Genomic DNA, 25,156 nt, shown 5'->3' with positions numbered 1-25,156 from the left:
GGGTGCAGACCACCACAGGCCCAGTTCTAACTCTGTTCTGGGAGGGCAGAACACATCGGCTCTCTTCTTACAGATAGAATGACAGTGACTCTGGTTCTGGTTACTCAGTACATCTAATGTGAAGATGTATCAAAGAATTATCTACCCATAGGACAGGATGAGGCAACTGATTCAGACTGTATTTCACACACAGAGAAGACTCAGTCATTTTGCTGAGTCTTCATAACAGGAAAGAGTTGTGCCCACAGTGCTGCCACTGTTCCAGAGTGTAACCTCTCTCTCTCATCAGAAAGCTTTCAGTTCATATCAAGTACTCAAATGTAGATTTCTTTCAAACAGGAACCTTTAAATTATATCTATATGGAAATGTGCAATATGGACACACCACAATTCCTCCCACTTTTGATAGCTGTACTTTAAGTGTATTGTTAATAAGAACTGTTCCATCCCCTCTCCCCACCAAAAATTGTGCTCAGGAAAGTTTTATATGAAAAAAGAAAGGTGATGCACACCTATAATCCCAGCACAGAGAAAGAGTCAGGAAGATACAAAATACAAGGCCAGCCTAAGCTCCATGCAGCCCTACCTACCTCAGAACCGGCATGTGGGGCTCCTTTTGCAGATGCTGGGCCTGCACAGCCCAGATTCACTTTCCCATTTTATTTACTCAGTCCATAGCAGAATTGGAAAGAATTTTACACAGGCATAAGAATTTGTCTTCATGAGTTTATATCACTGATGTCAGCTTCCAGAGTTTGGAGGACTTTGAAAACAAATAACCTTGTCATCATTTTGAGATATACAGTCTGAGCTCAGCTTGTCTTGTCGAAAATAGCAATTCTGCTGGGATAGTTCATTCCAGTTTTCTACTTTCTGAAAGTTTGGAAGTGGCAAGCTATAGCTCCTCATGCGACATGATTTTACACAGTGAACACAAGTAGATAGCTAGGCAAGCCATCGGCATGGATACAGACAAACCCTAAAAATGAGAAATAAGTAGAAACCACTACTATTTACATGATAAACACGTTCTGACGGTTCTGACATCCTGGTTTCTGATGTTATCCAGCTTTAGAAATAGCTGGCTTTTAAAAAAAAAATTATACATACATACATACACACACACATACCATGATGTTTGACAAAATTTATAAAAATCAAAGATGTGAATGGCAAAAAGGTTTTATTTCATAAAAAAATTTTTTCTAAAAAAGTTTATATAAAAAAACTTTTCTAAAATTTACTGATATTGACTCAGTTTTGTGTTGGTGAGTGTTTAAAGATTGGCTCTCTGAAATTAACAGTCTCCATTGTCTCTTTAGCAAATTCTCAAAGTAAGGCCACCATGATGGGTTTTATGCTCTCAAAGGTGTACTAACAAGCCTCCCAAATTTCTGAAAATGTAATAAGCTGCTATAGACTCACTACAGGATGCTGTGGAAAGTGATACTGCATCCCTCCTTTGATGAGCCACACACTGCTTCCTGACCTTTCTCTCTGTAATCCCTTTGCTTGGCCTGGCTTAGCTGTCATTGTCCCAGTGCAATGTGATTATGATGACTCTCATGCAATAGACATTTCCACGGAAGACTGTATATCAAAAGGTGAAGGGTTATATGATTTACAGTGAATTTGATCACAAAACAGCTTGTGAGGAAATTGAACTTGTGGCCTTGGGACTGTCAGCCTAGCCAGTTTGCTTGATCCCCCCATTTCTAGGGTCAAGCCAAGTAATAATAAAACAAATGAATGTCAGAACTTTGGCAGTTTCTCTTTAATTGGAAGTGTGCTTTTCTATCATTACAAGAGGAACTTCCAGACTTCCACTTAATAAAAATCAGCAGTAGTTTTCAGCTACATTAGATTTCCTCACTAAGCAGAAACAGCTGAAGAGAGACCTCCAAAAGAGATCTACTACATGTAGGTAGGCTTGGCTTGGAGTTTAAACTCAGTGCTGGCTTTCTCCTGCCGTAGTCCGAATTCTCAGTCACAAGCAAAGTGATTAGGTCAGAGTCTAAGTAATGTAAGCTGTTCAGAGGCTTTACATTCTTGCTAGAGTTCCATTCCTGGGTACTTGACTGCCCCAGGAGCAATGGGTTTTTGTTTATTTTGTTTTGCGTTTGACACTGAGATAAAATAGATGAAGCAAACCAAGGAGTGTATGAAATGAAGAGCCCGAGATCACCCACCTTGCGCCATTACCAGTTTCCAAAACTGGTACGGACAAAATTGTGGGTCCTGAAATAATGCGCCAAAGCCCTAGAAGACAACAAGCATTCCGAAAACAGTGGATGAGCAAACTCTAAAGGCCCAGGTGTTAGAGGCTAGGTCACCAAGGTGGTGCTAACAGGAGGCAGTGAAAACTGAAGGGGCAGAGCCTCCTTAGGGCCCTGGAGTTGTCTACTCCAAAGGTACTGTGGGAAACCCTGTCCTCTCTCTCTTCTGCCTCCTGGCTTATGTAGTAAGCCAGGAATCTGCCCCCTACTCTGCTGCTCTAGCCAGACAAACTAAGTGATGGGCCACTTCTTAGCTGGAACCCTTTAGAACCAAGAGCCCAAATGGCTCTTTTTAAATACATTTCTTTCCTCAAGACTAGTTAATATTTTCCTTTAAGTCCACAAAGACCAACACAGAACTGCTTCAGATGCCTGTTTAATATTGGACCAAAGATATTCTAGCTTAGCCTTACTACGCCAGTCTCAAAACCAGCCAAGTTCCTAGTGTTTATCAAGAAGTAGATGAATCCTTTTTAAGAGTGAAAGCATTGAAGAAGATGAAAAAGAAAGAAGAGGAGGAGGAGGAGGAGGAGGAGGAGGAGGAGGAGGAGGAGGAGGAGGAGGAGGAGGAGGAGGAGGAAACAGCTCCTAACCAATTTTATCTTCTACAAATGACAAATTAAATGTCATTTAATTCTTCCCCACAGAGGGAATTTACTCCGAGAAAAGAAGTCTAACTTTGACTTTTGAAGGACTTTAAAATGTAGACAGTCAGGAGAAACCAGAGTGCTGGGAGTCTTTCGATCTGTCTCAAAACAACTGTCTAACAAGCAGACCATTCTCAGATATTCCTGTTAGGAAACCAGGCACTGGCACCACCGTCAATTCAATTCTGGACTCACAGGGCTAAAAAGTACTTTCCTTATCCTTAATGAAGACTACTACTGAGGGACTGGAGAGACGGCTTAGTGGCTAGAAGCACTTGTTGCTTTTGCAGAGGACCTAGGATCAGTTCCCAGCATCTACATGATATCCTGCAACTGTCTATAACTCCAGTTCTATGGAACCACAACCTTCTGGGCCTGACTGATACACATGTAAGCAGAACACTTGTACATATAACATAAAACTTTTTCCTAAAATTATTACTCAGAATTTATCAACATTTCTCAGATACCCTAAAGCAAACACCAGTTTGTTTCAGCTGTGCTGAATCTCAGGATAAGGGTGATTATCACTTCCCAAAAATATGTCAGGAGCCACTGTAATCTCCAAAACTATGGTGGTGGCCTTAGCCGTCAGGCCAGAGTCCCAGGGGTGGAGGGATATTTTTCCTCTTTATTTGTGCACTCACTGTGATATGCAGAGCAGAGATTCACAGCCTAGTTAAATAAAGACTCTTGACAATTTTTATATCTCTTTTAAAACAGGAGGGGGGAAGCACTATAGCCCTTTCATTTGGATATATTTGGAAATATTTTAATATTTAAATTTATGGAACAGGTTTGTAGATATCATCAGGTATCTAGGATACACTTCCAAACCTCAGAAAGGCTTGACTTTCCAGACAATTTCTAGGTCACTTTGGTTGGGATTATCTCTGGAGTTTGTGATCTTATTTGAATAATGAAGCTTAAAGCTAAATATGTGAAATCATCACCACCACACTCCCATGCTAATCAACAGAGGCAACTGGTAGGAACTTCCCACATGGGAAAACCCTTCTCTGCAGACTGTCCTGTGTTTCTTCTGTGAAGAGGATTTAGCAGTGGTCTATGAGTGAACAGCACTCTGGTAGAAATGCTAAGGAGAAAATGTGGAACGGGGCTCCTAAAGTATTTTCTGATGTTCAGTACAGAGGTACTAGTTCCCACCACCAACACCCAAAGGGCCACAGCCTTGGTCAAGGCATGCCCATTGAGCCAGGTGGTTTGGCTTGTGCCCTGACAATGAATTAGCCCTTCCCCCATGCCACATAAAAAGGTTGGAGAAGTCACTCTGGGTGGTAAGAGTGAATACAGCCAGGACACAGACACGAACAAAGTGTCTGTGTGGTCAGGGATAAATTAAGGGTGGAGCAGACAATTTATGCATCTGCTTTCCATCAAAACCATTTTTAAAAACACCACTTGATTACTAATCAGCAGATGTGATTTTGTAGAGCTATGTAAATCACTCTGGACTCCAGAAGTGACTCAGAATGTCTGCTGGCTTCACACCTACAAACAGCCTGTGAATGCATGTGTGCATGCATGCGTACAAGCATATGTGTGCATGTGCATCTTAAGGTATTGGAATTCCTGAGAGGCTCCTTATATTTAGAGTTGCTACTAGATTCATTCTGAAAACAACAAGAAAACAAAAAGAAAAACAAAAGGAAAAAGAAAAAAGAAATAGAAGAGACCTGAAGCAAAGAGATACTGCCCTATTGGAACAAACCAGAAAGCAGGACCCGTGTGCCATCGTGAGACTGAATATTGGGTTCAGGTGAAGGAGCACAGAAGAAAATGGCACTCTGTTTGAAATGGATCCTGTACAAAGGGAAACCCTTCAATGTGTGTGAGATCCTGGCTTGAACGCTTTTATATCTGTAGAGCCTAGAAGAGTAACTGCTGCCCTGGAGGAGGTCAGCAGTTGTTGAATGAAGAAATAAAAACCATGAACAAAAACCACTGGGATCTCTCAACAACTTGCACTTTTGAGAACAGATTTACCGGCCACTCTCAGAAGCTGCATTGGAAGACATCTTGGGAAGTATAAAGGAATGTACTTTCCTTGTCTCAGGTAGAATACTAGAGGGGGCCTGGGCTTAGAGCAATAATTGGTCAGTATTGACGACAGCCTTGATGTCAGCTTTGGTTAATCATTGCTACTTTTATAGGAGACAGGAAGGACACCTCCAACACACCCTCCACTTGTCTCCGCTGCTTGTCTCTCTTTCTCACGGCTGTGTCATTTACATGGGATCAGTTTGTCCCACCTCAAAATTTATAAGTCATTTCCCCTCTATCTTCTTGGGTTTAAAAAGAAAAAAAATCATAAGCTTTATGCTTTTAAGTACTACTTAGCCTTTTTATTTTAGACCTATTTTATTTTATGTGTATGCATGTTTTTCATGTGCAGCACGTGCTCCAATTATTAACACAACGAGCCCAAGGAGATGTTAAACCCACTGTAAAGAAAACAAATAGCAGACCCAGATACAAATGAAGATAGAAATGAAGATTAAGTTCAATCAGTATCTATAGCACACTGATTGAGTACAAAGAAGCATACAGACAATACAATGAAAGGAGCGGGGTGGGGGGCTCAACCACACAAGCTGGCAGCCTCCCTCCAGCACTGGGTTTCCAGGGCTTACTCACAAACCCTTACACAAAAAGCAGGCAGTATAGATCTCCTTCAAAGTGATTTTGTTGAACTTGTCCATCACACTTGTAAAACATCTATTCTGACAAATATACATACACGCACACACACACACACTCATTCCCAAGGCACATAGTCTCACAAATGTGACTAATTTTCTGTCTAAAGGGTTGGTTATTTATAAGTTATTTATGAATAGTTCACAACCCGCAGCTTTTCTACTTCCTAATAAACTTCTTCAAGTTGTTTTGATGCTTTGCAAAAGAAGGGTCTTCCAAATGCATTCTAATGCAGTGCCTTGTGTACTGCTTGGAAATTCATGCCAAGGAAATCTGCCTTCAGGGTGATAAAGTGGTTAGGTCAATTTCCCTTTGGGAGTTCTCAGGTAGCAAGTGTGGGTGAGCACCATACACGGGGTCGAGCAAGGACCAGAGAAACACCTTCATGTACAGGAGGGGACAAAGATAGGCTTGGGTTCTGAGGAGGAATAATTAGAATGCAGAGAAACTATGAATGATACACAGAGGTTACAATGTAGAGAGATATAGGCCATAAGGCCAAACCAGGTGACAGTTTGGAAGAAAAACTCATTAGAGAAGGAAGCTGGCATGGGAAGAGGCTGTGTTAAATGTGGGCAGTGAGGTGAGTCCATGAACTGTTGACTGAACACCCCTCTGCCCTCCACACTGCTAACACACTCGGAGTCCTATACATGGGTTTCCACAAAGTTCTTCACTGTCTGTTTCTTCTACTATTTTTCCAAACACAGCAAGCAAATACAGATTTATAAACCTCATAAGAAGATAAAAGACTTGAATGAAACTTTAAATTTAACCAAATAAGCAGGCCTCCGTTCTCAAATGTGTACTAAAACCCAGGCCTATAGCAACTGTCTAAGTGGCTAACTCTGGGCCCTAAGGGACTGCTCCAACTCCAACATTTCCCTGGAGAGAACTTTTCAGCAATTAGGGCTGTGAACACCAGTGAACACAGCAGTCACCTACAAAGAACTGAGAGAGAAAAAAGAAAGAGACAGACAGACAGACAGACAGACAGAGAGACCGAGACCCTAACTGGTGACACAGAAATCAAAAATCCTCCTTATAAGGATCAACTTCTTTATACCTAGCTGCCCCAATGTAGTAAACAGGGCAAGAGTTCACTGCCACAGATCCTTAATAGCACAGCAAGGACTGAAAACTGAAACTATTCAAATAGCAGGTTTCGCATAGGTGCTTGGAATGTGTCCAAGAGGGATAAAATTGTAGTAACCTGGTTAGAGAATTTGCAAACATCCTTAATTAATTAATTGACTTATCTATTATTTTCCTAGAAGCCATTCTTTTGGAATTAAATTCATAAATCAAGACAGAACGTCTATCCAACTGGAGTGGGAAGACAGGAAGGATATCTTGCTTGGTACTGACAGCATCTTCAACTCTAGCAAGAGAAGCCACATTTCAAGTTGGCTTAAGTACAGCTGACCACAAGGGCTTTGATATCACACCAGTAAGTTACAAGTTTCATCAAACTGTGTGGCTTGTAAAAAGGAAAGCTCACAAATCTAAACCTATTCAGATGAATAACTGAAATAAAATATATGCAGAAAAAAAAGTTGTGTTCAGTACCAGACAGCTTGCAGTAGGTGTTCGTTCTGGAAATGCTGCTTTGCAACACACAAAAGTCAGACTTGAAAGGTAGATAGATGTGGATTCAATCTCTCATTTGGAGCAAGTTACCCAACTTCTTTAAACTCCAATTTCTCATCTTACTAAGAAGAGAAAAACCAACTCTCTTGGTTTTACACAATGAGTACAGATGATAAACGGGGAGGAAGAGGGAGGAAAAGGAGCAGGAGAAAGGAGGGGAAAGAAGGGAGAAGAGGAGAGAAAGGGAGGAGGGAAAAAGGAAGAGGGAGGAGGGAAGAATAGGAGGAACAGGGAGAAGAAGGAAGGGAGGATGAGATGGGAGGAAGGAGGAGAGTGAAATGAGAGAAAGGGAGGAGGAAGAAGGGGCACTGGATTTCATATAACGAAAATTCAGAATCAGCCTGGAGATGCAATGTTCTGCTTTACAAGTGAGGCAACAATGGTGAGTCTAGACCAGAAATTGTAACTCAGGAACTATTAACATGTCATCCAGGTCTGGCTTAGGGGATGCTCTAACGTACTGTTGGGTGTTTGGCAGCATTTACTTACACACTAGTAGCATCCTTGAACTGAAACGATCAAAAATGTTTCCAGACACTATTAAATATCCCCCAGGACACATCGTTGCCCTGGTTGCAAACCACTGGTGACTACCAGCAACAGAAAGGCTGTGGCTTAGAAGATGCTAAGAGCTCCCTGAGTCTTTGTCCAGATGAGCAGTGGCACAATGGGGTTGTTTGCTTGACACCACCAGGTCTCATGTTCTCATTCAGTGCGTAGCATGGAACTTTAAAATTTTAAAACAAGTACTTCTCAAGACACCATACAGCAGCTGAACTTAGAATCCCTGAACTTAGAAAACAACCCATGGAAACTGTGCAGTGGAAATACAATAAAACAGTAAACCACGGACTCCATCTACAATTCGGAGGGTGCCCCCCAAATCAACCCTGCTAGTCACAGGGACTCATCATGGAATGAGCAATGGCTTTTCTTTTCACTGCGTTCTCAGAGGCCAGTGTGGTCAGACAGGGCGGGCAGGCACGCCAACAAATGCCCGTGCTCTCATTCAGCGGGTGATCTGCTGATCCCGGCTCCAGGCAGGGCTTAATGGCTACTCTGAACTTTCCAATTGTAAAGTGTAGTTGTTACTATGAATACCTGAATACAACTAGGTTTTTGTTCTTAGCCGAGGATTTGTTTGCTCTAGGGCAGCCGGTTGTCAACCTTTTGGGGTCAAGTAAACTTTTCACAGGGGTTGCCTAAAGCCATCGGAAACACAGATATTTGCATTGTGATTCATAACAGTAGCAAATGAAGTAACAATGTAAATGACTGTACGGTTGGGGTCACTACAACATGAGAGACAGTATTAAAGGACTTCAGCAGGGGAAAGCTGAGAACCACTGCTCTAGTGTATCAGGTCACAATAACCGTGTGGGCGAAAACACAAACCACAAGAAATAACTTTGTCCAGACCTGCTGGAGTGGAACATAAAACATAATTCTTGAAATATAAAACTTTTTTTACAGAATATTTTAACTTGCTTTGTTTGCCTTCTCATGTGCTCTGCCCCCTGAGTTATTAAAGTTTTATGTGTATGAGTGTTATGTGTTGGGTGGGGTAGTGGTGGTGCATGCCTTTAATCCTAGCACTTGGGAGGCAGAGGCAGGTGGATTTCTGCGTTCGAGGCCAGCCTGGTCTACAGAGTGAGTTCCAGGACAGCCAGGGCTACACAGAGAAACCCTGTCTCGAAAAAACAAAACAAAACAAAAAAAAAGTGTTATGTGTTTAAGTATGTTATGTACCTGGTCCCCATGGAGGTCAGAAGAAAGCATCACTTTCAGGACACCCTGGACCTGGTGTCATGGCCACTGTGAGCCACTATGTGGATGATGGGAATTAAACCTGGGTTCTCTTGAGTGATGAGCCATCTCTCCATCCCTTGTCTCATCCTCTCTCTCTTCATCTTCTCTGTGCTATATATTCTTGAACTAGCATCAGTCAGTATACTGGTATTGAACCAGCATCAGTCAGTATACTGGTATTGAACCAGCATCTGTCAGTATACTGGTATTGAACCAGCATCAGTCAGTATACTGGTATTGAACCAGCATCACTCAGTATACTGGTATTGAACCAGCATTACTCAGTATACTGGTATTGAACCAGCATCAGTCAGTATACTGGTATTGAACCAGCATCACTCAGTATACTGGTATTGAACCGGCATCACTCAGTATACTGGTATTGAACCAGCATCACTCAGTATACTGGTATTGAACCGGCATCACTCAGTATACTGGTATTGAACCAGCATCAGTCAGTATACTGGTATTGAACCAGCATCACTCAGTATACTGGTATTGAACCAGCATCACTCAGTATACTGGTATTGAACCGGCATCACTCAGTATACTGGTATTGAACCAGCATCATTCAGTATACTGGTATTGAACCAGCATCACTCAATATACTGGTATTGACCTAGCATCACTCAGTATACTGGTATTGAACTAGCATCACTCAGTATACTGGTATTGAACCAGCATCACTCAGTATACTGGTATTGACCTAGCATCACTCAGTATACTGGTATTGAACTAGCATCACTCAGTATACTGGTATTGAACCAGCATTACTCAGTATACTGGTATTGAACCAGCATCACTCAGTATACTGGTACTGAACCAGCATCACTCAGTATACTGGTATTGCTTGATGCTTCTCTCCACTGTCAACTCAACAATGCGGCTTTTTACTCTTTCCTAAAAAATATCTTCTCTTCATAGATTTTAATGCCAGAGATATGCTTACTGTCTCCTTACATGCTGAATTGCTGCAGAGGACCACACACTCTTGTGAATCTAGGCTTTTCCCCATTTGCCTTGAAATAATATATTTCTTACTGTGGATATAGGGTATATATGGCTTTACAAAGTGAGTTCAGAGTTAAAGCCAGTTTCTACTCAGACAGGTTAACTGGTGTTTCTAAAGACACATAGAATAGCCCAAGGCCAGATACTTCAACATGCCCTGAAAACTGCATATTCCCTGGGGAAATATGAGTTCCAAGGAGGAGACATGTCATTCTTCCATCATGACCAAGTCTAGGGATGACAACATTCCTACATGGGCCCTAAGCTCAATACAGTCTCAACTGTAACCTTGATTCATCTGTGATGGGAAAATACATCAAAGAGACACTTATCAACCAACAAGCAAAGGGTTAAGTCAAGATGATCAGAACATATTATGTGACATTCTCAAAGAACTAAGTGGTATGTAGAAAAAAATTAAAGCCATAATTAAAGGCAGTACCATGGCTCTGGTGCATCAGCTTCAGATGTAGAGATTTGACCACCAGGGTCAGGTGATCAACAGTGGCAGTCATAATGGATGCAGAGTTTGCATTAATAAAGTGGGATGATGTATATACAAATACACAGGGTGTGGCTGATATGAGTGACATGATGGTGTGTGGGTCCTCATGGAAATGGTGCAGTGTCAGCCATGTAGGACTTCTTGAGCTTGGTGGACCATATCTTCTGACTCTCTAAATTTTATATAGACCCTTACAATTTATAACTGTGGGCTTAAAGTTTTCAACCTTCACGATCCTTAAAAGAAGTATTTTTTCAGTGCACATAAGACTGTGGTGCACTTCTAAATTCTTTCTGCAAACAACTGGTAAGAAATCATGGACTGTGAACTGAGGAATCTCACAGAAAATTCCAGATGAAGACAGAGACAAGAAATCCCTCCTTTGATCCAGGGTATCCACAGCACCCAGGTCAATAGACCAATATAGTAAGTCATTATACCCAAAGATCATTGTCTCTTGAACTTCACCATTTAAGAAAATCTGGAGACTAGTATACCCAATTACACAATGAAACCAAATGGTACTCTTCCATGCCTGCCAAGAGGAACCTGCTCTGGATTTTATTATGCTGTGCATATGAGACACCTCTACCCATCACCAATTTCATTCACCCTTAATAATTTAGTGATGGTACATTTCCTACCCAATTAGACAAAATACAGCATCATAAACCAAAAGTGAGTTTTTAGATGAATTTTAAAATTCCTAAAATATGTAAGCATACCTATCATTTTTAAATTGCAAACGATAGAAAGGTACAAGTTAAATCCCAACTCTTAAGTCTAGTGGCCTGGCATGTGCTCAGCCACAGACAGTGTCATTATGGCTAAGTATATTTCAAGTCAGTCTTCTACCAGGCACAGTGGTGCTTCTAAGGGGGCTGTGTCGGCTGCATTCTCTAGTTTAAGAGCATTGCTAGCTGTTTTCAGCGATTATTCCTCGTTTTTTATAACATGACTGTAATAAATAATAAACCTATAGCTTTGTATTTTTCTGGCATTATAAATTCTCTGAAGCAGCGTCACTCACTCAGGTGTTACGGTAGTGGGAGGGTCAAGATGGATATAAAGGGCAAATTCAGCGTGGAAGAAATGCCTTATATATAAATTCCTTACCTAAGAGCTGTGTGGTAGGTAGGAATAAACTTTCAGAATGTAAGGAGATTTGTCTTAGAAGTACTGATGTAACCACCCGGCTGAGAGTTACTTCTCTTAGACTGGTCAACTGTGTGACTACTGAACTGGATGCTACCTCATCTAACTAGAGCCACATAGATGATAACGTCTGCATAAAAGTCCAGACAGGTGTGGTGAGAGCTATTACCAAAGGGAAGGGGCTCCTAACTGCAGTGCACAGTGGGTTTCCACAGGATTATTTCAAATTAGGCATGATGGCACTGGGAAGGCTGGAGCAGGAGGATCTCAAATTTGAGGTTGATTCATGCTGTATAGGGAAACCCTGACTCCAAAAGCCAAACCAAATACTAATATATATATATATATATATATATATAAATATATAAATATGAACAACATATATATATTATATGAACAATATATATATATGAACAACAGCAAAACCAAAAAACTGTGCGTTTCCACTTTCATCACTGGCATGTTGTTGAGACAGTACTACCTGTAGATACTATCAAGAATAAAATGTTACAAAAAAAATTTGTGTATTGGACTGAGAAAGACCTTGAATATAATGCTATAAAAAGTCCTTGGTTGCTGAAGCAGTCTTTGGTGTTGTGTTGGTTCAAACCAGAAGTGTGGACCAGGCTGCAGTAAACAAACGAACTCAGGGTGGCAGGTGATGAGGCGTTTCCTAGGGGATGTCTATTGTTGCTATGGTCTCTTGCCTGGTGCCATTTCGTGGATATGCTTAGTGTCCCACAGTACTGAGCAATATGGAATGGAACTGCGAGTGACAGGGCACTTCTCTGGAAGTATTTGAATTGGTTTATTTTCTAAAATAAAAGGTTGGTAAACTATGCTGAGCTCTCTTTAATTTGAAGAAATTAAAAGTCTGAAGGTCACTGCTCTGTGTGACTCAGTCCACTGTTAGAGCATCTGTAGGGAGGCTCCTTGCTGCTTGGATGAAGCCCTGGCCAGGAAAAGTTCTGAATAGGGGGAAAGCAGAGTAGGCATTGTGGTTCAGCCTCCCTGCGGAAGTGGCTCTGCTGTCGACTGACTCGCTCCTCCTGCCCGCCTACCCCGGTTCACTGAGAGCTCTTAAACACTGCCCAGTGACCCATGTGTCAGAGCATGACTCTGACCAGAGAGACTGACATATAAAAGCATGACAGTTTTGGCTAAGACGCCAACATTTGATAAAATGAGATCTGATGGCCCCCTTTACTGCCAGCTACTGCCCAGCATATAGTATGGAGCAAAGAGAGGACAGCCGGGCAGCCGAGGGCTCTTCCTCACTTCCTTCATATTTCTTCTCTTTTCTCTGTGACATAAACTGTACCTCACCAGTCTTCCTCCACTGCCATCTTCCGTCACAGTCTTTACACAGCTGTGCACACAAGCATTCCGCCTGACTCCTCTGCATAGAAGCCAAGTCCGAGAGAGCTCATACATGATCCCCTCAGTTGCAGTCAAGATTTCTGTTACTGGGCCCCAGGGTCAAAGCTACTGATGTGCCAAAGTCTACCAATACACTGGCTAAAACTTCCTGAAAGTGATATTACATTCAGAAGGAGACCAGGAAGCTCAGTTACTTCCAAAAGAAATACTTGTTTCAGTGAAATTGGAAAACTAACCTAACAAAGCATGCTACCCAAATAAGGAAGAATTGTAAAAGTAGGAACTGGAGACAGCAAAAGCTCATCTTCAAATTCTGAGGCTCTATCACAATTTATCTCAGGGGGTTGGTGAAAGTTAAAGGTATTCCTTGGGTCAGTAGACTGTTTCTTCGTTTTGCCCCCAACAAATATTCCCTGAAGAATTTTGAATCAAAATTTACTTCAGATTTTCATTAGAAAACAAACTGATGGGTCAGCAACTCAGAGGGTAAAGGCATTTGATGCCAAGCCCAAAGCCTCAAGCTGGATTCCCAGGGCCCAAACAGTACAAGGCAAGAATTGATTTCTGCAAGTTTTCCCTTGATCTCTTCTCCTCTCCTCTCCTCTCCTCCCCTCCCTCCTCCCCTCCCTCCCTCCCTCCCTCCCTCCCTCCCTCCCTCTCTCTCTCTCTCTCTCTCTCTCTCTCTCTCTCTCTCTCTCTCTCTCTCTGTGTGTGTGTGTATGTGTGTACAAATACATGTACATATACACAAATAAGTAAAAGTTAGAAAATAACAACAGGAGAATCTGATGGACACGCTAATTATCTGAGTGACCTGCTGTCAGGCGGAGTCACTGCCCTTGGCATGGACTTCCTGGTCAATTTCTCCGGGTGTAAGCACACACACAGTACCCGCTGTGACCTCAGGTACAGGGTACCAGTCCTCCTCTCATAGGACATGGTACTCTCCCTGACCCTGGGCTGCTGCTGCCAGCAGAAAGCCTCTCTACGGCTGGAGCTGGGGTGACACTGACCTGCACGGGCTCGGGTGGAATCTGGACCACGTGCTGCATGCGCTCACTGTGGTGATGTCGAGATTCTTCCTCATAGATCACATCCCTCTCATGTTGGGGAAGATTCAGGAACCGGCGGATGGTGCAGAGATTCTCCCAAAGGGTGCGGTTTTCTGGACTGGGGTTCTCCTTCCAACGAAGCAGTTCGCAAAGCCAGCCCTGGAGGGAAGGAGATCACATGAGTTAGGACTGCAGGGTGTAAAGCAGCTATGTGGGCCTAGACTCCAAGTCTACTGCCATCCCCAAACCATGTTTTTATGTAAGAATTATTCCCATCAATGGTAGAAGCTACTGAAATGGCCCAACTCTTAAATCCAACCAATTACCATGTTGATACTTAAGCCAATGGTCAAGAGTCTTCACACCTTTTGTTTTTACTTTTTACATCATCATCATCATCATCACCGTTATTGTTATTCTGAGATAAACTCAGGCTAACCTCAGATTCACAGTACAGTCAATGATAACCTTCAAATCCTGATCCTTTTGCCTACAACTCCCAAATATTGGGATTACATGCCTGTGCTACTATGTCTGTTTATAGGATGCAGAGGTCTAGACATCAAACTCAGGACTTCTCCACATGCTAGGCAAGCACTCTACCAACTGAGCTATATTTCCAGCCCCCAAAATCTTTATTTCTATGGAAATTTCTTGACATATTCCTATAGAATACATTCTCAGTGAATTTCTTAACAATCCATATAACAGAAACTTCTAGATGTATAAATGAGATTACAATTACTCCCTCTCCAAAAAAGGAATTTATTTTCAGCCATTTTTTTTTAAACAAATTACCCAACTGGTTAGAGTTCTACTCTAAGCAAGAAGAAAGGGAAGACAAACAGGCATATGAGATGGCAAATTAAAAGAATGAAAAAAGAATGTCTTGGGTGTCAAGAGCACTGTGTCCTCCAGGGAGTTAATGTCCTTCTAATCATTAGTCACCCTGCAAATAGAAACAACAGCCTCGGCTAGAATCAAAGACCAAAGTGTATTTGCTTCATCTATGGACACGCTGGGCTCGGAGCCCCCTTAGCCACCACCTTTCCTCCGTGGCCACACCTGCAGGAAGGGAGACAGTGGGTCAGCCTGCACCTGCAAATGCCTTGTCCCAACTCTGCTATCCGGATGTTCCCTCTCTTACAACTGCACGAGGAAGGAAATGCAATGCAAATGATGGCTTATATGAAAATAATACAGAGGCTGTCAACATCGCTCACTGACTCATGTCAAAATATTTTACCCAGTAGCTTTCTAACCCATCACTTCCAAGCTATGTCGCTAATTTTAAAACCAAGAACTGTCCCACAATTCATCTCTTGCAAAAGGGTAGACATTTTTTTTCTTAAAAGGTGCATAAACAAAACTGACTTTGTGAGAAACAAATCCCAAGCCTCCACATACTCTCCATCATCACTTGTAAGCCAACGAAAGCTCCTGACACGCATCATAAAAACCCCATATAATATCATAAGCTGCTGTTTGTCTAACTCTCCACTGTGTCTTCTGCCTTTACCCAAAAAAAGGCAAGATTTGATTATCTCCGCTGCATCAGCCAAGACAGCAACACCAGCTGTTCTCATTGTGAGGCCTCCTCCTCACGGCCTCCATGGTAATAACCTGATCATTCCATTTTCCCCTTCAACTGCCGGCTGCAGCACCGAGAGGAGACAAAAACCCAGGCCTGTGTGCAGCAGCTGTGGGCACTGAACTGTGAAGCCACTGGGGATTTATAAACTAATCTGTAACACAACACTGCCTTGTTTTTACAAGTGAGAGGCCACATTTGCGCAGACCTGATCTTTTCTTGCAATAAACTGGGAGCTTGGGAGACTTAGAGAGTTAGGAAGAATGAAAACAAGGTATCTTACCATTTGCTTGCAAATGTTTTTTCCAAGTACTTCTGTAGTCTTTCCCCCCACATCTCAAGAGACAGGTAATGGTTAATTTTCAAGTGCCATGCACAGGAAAAATGAAGATAAATTTTTATCACTACCAGAAAATAAATTATATTTTAATAAAAATCTCCTGGTCCCAAAGTGTTTTCTCGGGGGTTCTTTATACAAAGGAAAGAATTCTTGAGATGGAAAATAAGCCATCTGTGGAAAAATTAAGCTCCCATTTCTGTGTCTTTTCACAGATCTGAATTAAGTCTCTGGTGAACTCTTTGAAATGTTTCAAACAGGTATGTTTAACATCTCCCAGGGGAGGCAATAGCATGGAGACCAATCACTGAATAGAAAATAAAAACAAAAACCTACATCTGTTAAAAGATGAAGTTCTGAGATAGCCAGACCTTAAGGAAGATAGCACCTGCTGTTCTGCTTCAAGGATGAATTGCATTGTGGGAAGCCGCAGCTTGAAGGAAGGCAGGTGACAGCTGAGTGGTATCTCCACTTACGACACTTGGAATGTCTCGCACAACATGCATTGCCATGTTTGATTTATATGCGCTGTTATAATCTGTGCTTATTACACTCACTTAGAGCCGCACTGTAGACTTGTTATGGACTGTGTGCTATGTGCCACTGGTCTTTAAGAAGTGTGGTGCTCAATCTGCCCACTGACATACAAGGTCTTGACCTTGAAGCTATTAGGGAGCGGATTAGACACAAGTGTGATCATGTGTACAGACATAAGCAAACCAAATTAATTTCTGGCATAAGGAAGTAGCCGACAAAGCCCTGCTCTTGGGCAGCAGAGAACTTCCTCAAATCCCCGATGGGCTGAGCTAATGGCATGTTTAAGGGAACCTAGTTTGGAAGATGAAGCACGCTCATGGTATTTAGAGGGTTATTAATCAAGTTTCCCCACAAAGTGTTTGCTTGGCTGATCAGATTAAGGGAGGGAGCCTTCAACAGTGCACCCCCACCACAGCGGGCCCCAAGAAATCTGTGATACTTCACAGCCTTGGCCATATTGCACCATGTGTTCCCAGCTGCTTCAATAATTAGCTTATGAATGTATCAGCTGGTTCTGTGATTTTTTATAAATAATAACTAACCCACAGAGCAGAAAGCTTGTTGAGATCCCGCACTAGCACAAAGTGGTAAGGAGCTCCTAACTCTAATTTGCTCTACAAAATGCTGATATTCCCACCAGCAGGACTCCTGTGATGCCATTTATAAATATTTATTTCTTATTTGAAATGGCAGTGCATTCTTTGGCCAACGTTCTTCTCAGTGGCCGCGGTTTGCTGACTCCGCCCTTGCTCCCTCTGCACATTTCCATGCTGGCCATCCTCACCTCCTATGCCACCCAGCATCTTCGTGTTCACGCCATCCCTCCAGGAGGCCATGTGGACACTGGCTCCTTTTCCTCAATAGGGCCTCGTGTTTGTTTGTCTGGTGGCTAATGATCATGCAAAGAAGTGTCATGTTCTTGCATGAACACATCCATACCTGTGTAACTGTGAGTGAACCCATCACAGAAGAAATAAAGGGTCCCTATGGTGGGATTTTTTTTTTTCATTTATATAATTTTTGCATACCATCCAAGAAAGTTTTGCAGTATCAGGCAAAAAAAAAAAAAGTGTAAATGTCAAATAAAACAGTGACAGATGACTGTATTCTCTATTGAATAGCACTGTTTCTGTCATGCATGTTCAATGGGAACTCATGAATTATTAATAAACAAATCTCCTTTTTCTGTTAAAAATCTCAAGTAGGTTTTTTGTTGTTGCTCCCTGTATGTTGTGTGGAACATTCCTGAAGTATTTTCATTTTCAAACACTAACACAGTTCATCTGACCTCCAGCCCCCAGCAGCTCCTTCCTGTCTTCCGTGGCTTCCCTCTTATTTTAAGTCTGGTTTTAAGTTCTGATTGGAGATCAGCTGAATATTCAGGCAGTCCAGTTAATGTTTATAGTTTAATAAACTGGGATTCTGTGAGTTTCAAGGGCGTAAGCATGGCTTAGAGTGGCTGATAGCATTCATATATGCAGCCCTGAGATCTGGCTTCTCAGTTATTGCCCTGCCCCAAAATGACTAGGCAATCCTGGAGTAAAGGACTGCTCTGTTGAAGATCCTGAGTAGTGAAGGGGAGCCTCAGGAAAATGGTGGTGTCCCTTGGTTCTTATCTCCAGGATCTGTTACCTCATTCCTGTCATGAACAGAAGATAGTAATTAGCTGTCAGAGTTCAAAAATACAAGGAAGAAATGACCTTGACAAATTGGCTCATAAATGTCTACCACGGAAGTACCAATTGGTCAAGGCCAGCGTCACTACTGAAGCTGTACCGACACCATGACCACTGTCACACAACCACAAAGGGCAGACTGGCACATGACATACCAAAAGGCAGACTGTCATTCAGAAGGTGGTTTTGGCCCAAATGCATAACCTCAGCCAAATGATGAACAAAAGCACACAAACCGAAACCAAGAGAAGCTTGATGCGATAATCAGTCAGTACACTTCAGATGTGACACAGCCATAAAAGATGAGGCAAGATAGAGGGAGAATTACAGAGTAAAGACTAATAAAAGTCACCAACCGGATCTGGACATCCAAGAAAAAAGACGTGAGTAGAAGAACTAAGGCAACGGGATCACATTTTCCATATGAGAGCTGCTAGTTTCCTGGTTTTGTTAATTGCACCGCTATAAAAGTTCTCTATAGTGATGGACAATGTCAACATTAATGAAACAAACTGGGGTAAGGATGGTATATATAACACAACACCATTAGTTCTATGCTTTTTGCTTGAAACATTGTTGTGTCCAAAATTAGTTTTAAAAAAAAGTTTTAAAACTTCCAGAGAGCAGTAGAACTTACATATGAAAATATACACAGAGCCCATGAACATGATTCCAGAGAATGCATCTTTACACTGGGACCCATTGAGGGGGCAGCAGTTCAAAGACTGATTCCTGGCAACCAACAGTTAAAGAGTTCCTAAACACTCAGAAAATAAGCAAGTAGTATTTATTAACATTATATTTCAGTCATTTCTTCAGCCTCTTAAGCAAATTTCCCCTGGTAGCAAAAACAAGTCTGACGACCCTCTCTAACTCTGCAGGTGAGGCGACTCTCACACCACTCAAGGTATCGTTTGTTTATAATCCACATGCCCCAGAGAGTTGGATGCCCATCTAAATTTACTAAGCAAATCATGTAAATGTATTAGGACTCTGTACTATTTGAAAAAATATCCCACCAATTCTTTCTGGAAAACAAGTAAGTCTTATCTATCTTTCAGAAAAGAGAGTTCTATTGATGAGTTGCAGGAAGGAAGCAACTAGTAGCTCCCAGTTCAAGACCATCAGAAGAGGCGGGTGACGGAAAGAACCACGAGATACTGCTGCTTGCTTGTCCCTCAGTCATCCCCTAGGTGACCTCATCCTCCAGACACAGGGATTTCCTCAGTTGCTGCAGACATGTGGTATGTGTACACTGCCATCTCCTCGCCTTGCCATGCTGCCCCTTGGCTGTAATACCTCCTGCCCAGATCAATAATCCCTGGAGATACTATGCTTCAAGGCTCTAGTGACCTGGCTTCACCTAATCTCCTGTGAAAACTTTTTGCTAACTCCTGTCTGAGCCTCAAGCACTCTGCATACTCTTTCACTGTGTGATGAGTGTTAATGTTAGGAGTGAGTGTGTCTGATGTACCTCCATTAGTAGAGCTGGCCTCTTCTTGATGGGAGTAAATGACAAGGCCGTGCTTCTTGATCTACTCTCTTCTGAACAGAGTACTCCTTCTTGCATGCAGTAGGTGTTGTGTAGATGCTAGTAAGATAGAACTGGCACTACTGGGTTATATAGAAAGTAGCAAGTGGGGACTATTTTGTCACCTCAAAGTCAGTTCTTGTTCAAGAGGAACACCAATTTCCAAAAGCAGCCCTGACAAGGTCTATTTGCCCATCTATAATATGTGAACATCTCATCTTAATGCTATAGCCTCTGGGAGCTACTAAAGGCATTTAAACTGCTAAGATAGAGAATTAACTCTTCTTTGGTTTCTAGTCACACTTTTTTCTATTTAGCATGGAGTCCTTGGCGGGGGTGTGGTGGGGACCGTAGTATATGACAAAGTCGAGAACACCATTTAGCCTAGATACCATTTTTGTTCACATTGAGACCATGCTGTTGCATATTAAAGAAAACCCACATGACCTGAGAGTGAAGAGCGCCCTGCCTGAGCTACATTGTTTGGGGTTGTCTAAAAAGAATGACATACATCACTAACACCAAGCTGACCATTTAACAAGCTGCTCTTACCACTTTGAGCACTTTCTATGTGGACACCGGTGAGGACTTTCTGTTACTGCTCACATCAGGGTCTTTAGAGATTTCCTAGGTCAAAACTAAATGGAAATTGACAATGGCTATTTCAGTTTTTAACTACCACAGGCTGAGAATGTTCAAATGACCAAGGCATTTATAGAACATTAACAAGGCCTGGCATGAGTGGGAACTCATCAGGTATGAGTTTGAATTTAATCTCTAAACTTTGGGTCTAAGTACTAAGGGAATTGGAGGGGGCCCAGTGGACCAGCACGCAGAGTCCTGTCCATGGTACTGAAATGCCTGTGCATGCCGGTGCTAATTTCCCCTGTATCTAGACACCTGGGTAAGACTCTCACTTCTTACCACTCATCAGGTCCTCTTCTTTACCACAAAACAATAGTGTTCCAGCACTGGGGAGGCAGAGGGAGAAGAGCTGCAAGTCTTAAGCCAGTCTGGATTTTGTGATAGACACAGACAGACAGACAAAAATATTCTAGGCTCATGACATCTTTCTCAGTTACATTTTACTGGGTGCATGTGCATGTGTGGACATGTGTGGAGGTCAAAGGCTGATAACTTCTATGACTTGCTTTTCTCCTTATACTATGTAGGTCCTAAAGATCAAGGTTCTCAGTGCCCCTGCCTCTTCAGGCACCTCAGCAGCCCCAATATTCCAGATTCTGTGTTAGCTCAGAAACTACAAACCATTACTGAATACAAGTTCATGGCTTGCTCTAGTCTCCAACAAAAGAAGGTAAAGTTATATCCCAGTGAAGAAGGCTGGATGATTTGATCCCAGAAGGGTGAACCTTGCCATGGTGATGTCCCCCCTTCCTGATGTGTCTGGGAGAAAGCTGTTGAGTGACTTCCAGCTAAACAGGAAGTTGCACCACCACACTTCTGCCCCTCTAGGAACTCTAATGAATGGGAAACTCAGCAAATGAACAGTTCCTCGGAATGACTCAAGCTTCTTGCCGCAGAAATGTAACAGGCCATTTCCTCACCCACATCTTCAATACAGAAAATGTCAGCATATGTAACCAAAAGGGAATGTTTTCTGAGTTTCTTAAAGGAAAATTCATATTATTAACCACAGACAGTTCGCTTTCTAAATGGAAGCACAGAAAGTCCCCAAACAAACTTGTGTAACTGTGGAAGGATTTCTCTTCAGCTGGTTGAGACTCTCCTCAAGTGTGAAATGAGCCAGATAGTATTCTGCTCTTGTTTCTTCGTCACTGAATTCTCTTTTCATGAATCCAATAAGTGTCTATTAAAATAAATAACCCCCCTAATGATTCAAGATAACCTAATCAAGACAGCTGAAATAGATAAGAGGCTAAATACAGGGGAGACCTGTCAAGGACTTCAATGAATCTCTGCTAAGGATGTCATCTAAACCTGAAAAAAAGGAATGTACTCAGTACTTTGTTACAGTTCAAGGTTAATTATGTTTTACCTCGCATGAAGTAAGTGAGTGCTGCTTTTCCTAGTGTCCAAAATTATATACTAAGTCCTAAGCTGACTCTTCATGGGGACCAATTTTCAGCTTTCTCTGGGCTGCCTTAAGCACATCTCTCACATTTCTGCGGATGTGTTTACAAAGATTGAGTCTGTAATTGAGAGTAATGAAAATTTCGTTTCAGACCGATTCTTTAACCTCTGCTGTGCAGGGTTTAAATCAAGGGGGATTACATAAAAAAGTGTCACCTCTACTGCCACAGATACATGGGAATGTGTTCAATTTCACAATCCATGGAGGTTTACTTTGCTGTTTTGTTTAACTGTATAGATATACACATGCATATGTGAGTACACACACATGAAAAAGCCATTCATATGTGTACAAAAGAATAGCTGTGAAACCTTGTGGCTGCCATTCATACTAGAAACAGATTAATAGCAAAATGTGCCTTACTACAATTGTAAACAATAAATAATCATGATGTTTCTACTTCCTTACTTCAGGCTACGCCAGGTTCTTACTGGAGCAGAAGTGTTAAACTTCATGCTAAGCAAACTTCCTCCAGAACCCAGAAAAGCAGAGACATGTATAAGGCTTGTGCTAGGCCAGGGCAGGGATTATATGGAGGGAAGCTAAATATAGTACACAATTCAAAAGGAGTATGGCTGCCAGCGGATGCTAATTCTCATGGTATACCACAGGTCCATAGCTTGCTTCCTCCTCCTTGTCCTGGCCCTGCGAAAATAACACAATAAAAAACAGTTTCCATGTCTGGAAGCACTGCTAGGCACCCACGTTCTTCTCTGGAAGAACCACAGCCCGGCTCACACCTCTTCCCAACAGGGCTGGTAAGTGTTCAGAGAAGGCCCTTTAACAGGAAAGCCAGATTAGTTTCAAAGTCACACCCAAGTTTCCAAAGGAACCATACCATAAACAGGAAAAATATGTCAACTCAAAATAAAGAAAAAAGGGTTAAATACCAACACCAACTTTAACGACATTTCAATTTTGAGAAATTCATGAGTACTGTGACCAACTTCCATTGGTATCTAGTTAACAATGCCAGTAAACAACAAAACCAAATAAACAAAAACTAGTTTCATACCATAAAACAAGCCGGCACACACACCTGTAATCCCAGCACTCTGGGAGGCAGAGGCAGGCGGATTTCTGAGTTCGAGGCCAGCCTGGCCTACAGAGTGGGTTCCAGGACAGCCAGGCCTATACTTGAAAAAACCAAATCCAAAAAAACCCCAAAAAACAAAAACCAACCAACCAAACAAACAAACAAACAAAACATACCATAAAACAGATTTGGGGGTGGGGGGGAGACAATTCTTTATTATGAGGTTGTTACTAAAACAAACCCACGGGGAAGCTATTTGGATGCTCTACAGTAGGTTCTCATTCCTTCAGGTTGTGCCAAAAGAAGGAAAGATGCAACCAGAGGCCACGCTGCTGTGCAGGCAATCCTGTGCTCACTGCCCACATACTGTGATTTCAAGGATCACTCCCATGGGCTCGCCCGAAGACCCTGCCATACAGGCAAAGCGCAGCCATTGTTTAGCCTACTTCTGCTGAGGGTAAGCAGCACAACAAAACTAGGAGCTATCCACCTTCTGGCTGTACTTCCTGGCACTTCCCATACCACAGAAATCAGCATAGCCACATATTTATTTCCAACACACTTCCAAGGATGCTACCCTCAGAATGTGACCTTAAAATAATGCTAAATCATTTCTTTTGAATATATACAAAATGGCAGCCGTGTAGTCTCATGCAACATAAGGAATAAAGGCTAAGAAATTCTAATACTGAAACTAAAAAAAAAATTTTGTGTTTTATATATTTACTCTCACACATAAAGATCTTGCTTTTATTAGGTAAGTTATAACATAGTTTTTAAATCTACACTACTGAAAGCAATAGATAGATTTCATACAATCCCTATCAAAACCCCAATGGTTGGTGCGAGGAGTGTAGCTCAGTGGCAGATAATCTCTGTGACATGTGTGAGACATCAAGTTAATCTCTGGCACCAGGAAACAGGCAAACAAACAAATTGCATTTACATTCTTCACAGAAATAGAGAGATGAATTCTAAAATCTGTAAGGAACTACAAAAGTCCCCTAAAGAGTCAAAAGTCAGAGACATCATACTTCTTGATTTAAAATTTTATTACAGGAGCTGAAGCTCTATCTCAGTGATAAAGCACTTGCCTGCCACACAAAGGGCACCTCCAATAAATGAATCAACTTTTGTTACAAAGTTAGTTGTCAGGATTTCAGAATGTTGCTGTAAACACAAACGCATAGGCTGAAGGACCAGAATAGAGGGCTGGCAACTAAATCCAGACACCCAAAACTGATTTTTCAACTAGGATACCAAAACCACAATGGGGATATGGGAGTTTAGTGTGATGAGGTCCAATAGTTCAAGGCCAGCTATGTACTGAGATCCTATTAACCAACCAACCAACCAACCAACCAACCAACCATCCATTAAAAAATGTTCCAGAAAAATGAGTCTCCATATCTAGAAGAATGAAATCAGATGTTTATGCCACATAAAAATCAGCTATAATTGGTGAGGGAAAGACCCAAATCTAAGACAAGAAATAGGCAAGTCGAACTACAATTTGTTGTTCGTTGAAAATTCGGAACACACATTTTTAATGAAATGCAGTAATAAGGCTTACAGGTCTACATAGAGAACTAGTGCATATGAAGCACAGAGCACACAGATGCTCACTTACATGTGAGCAGACACGCTAGAATCACTCTCATGCAGAACACAGATTTTGTGAGAATATGATGGCAGAGCTTGTCACTGTGTCCAGAAACTCTTGTCTCTCTAGGGACAGAGAGCTCACGATCTTCCCTTCTCCGCTGCTCTTGCAGTAGAGAGAAGGCCCTCCTAATCACACTTGGTGTGAATTGGCTGCAATCGGTTTGAAGTCTTCAAACCAGGGCCATTTCCCCAACACCCTCTGGGTCCCCTGTTTGTTTTCAGATCACCTCCTTTGCTTTATCCCAGCAGCCTTGACCCTTCACTTCCCTGTATATAGGGTGGTGTCAACACTATCTTTAATAACTGACTGCAGCCAATTCACACCAAGTGTGAATGGGTCTAATAGATGGTGCTTGGGTTCTATTTAAAGTTAACTACTAATGAAGTGGAGGATTGAGACCTATATCTAAGATTCAGGGTTCTTAATCTAAGCTTAAGAGTTCTTAATCAACAGCTTCACTAAA

General features: G+C 42.0%; 1 protein-coding gene across 1 annotated transcript in view; it reads right to left on the bottom strand.

The window, feature by feature from the left end:
- Positions 1–25,156, bottom strand: part of Satb2 (SATB homeobox 2) — a 178,653-nt gene that overhangs the window by 22,448 nt on the left and 131,049 nt on the right. The window contains exon 10 of the mRNA XM_052193555.1: positions 14,168–14,365. Within this exon, the coding sequence (XP_052049515.1) occupies positions 14,168–14,365 (198 nt within the window). The remainder of the gene's footprint in view (positions 1–14,167; positions 14,366–25,156) is intronic.

The sequence above is a fragment of the Apodemus sylvaticus genome, chromosome 9 (assembly GCF_947179515.1).
Source record: "Apodemus sylvaticus chromosome 9, mApoSyl1.1, whole genome shotgun sequence".
NCBI lineage: Eukaryota > Metazoa > Chordata > Mammalia > Rodentia > Muridae > Apodemus > Apodemus sylvaticus.
Note: the sequence above shows the minus strand (reverse complement) of the source record. Positions and strands in the feature narration are given on the sequence as shown.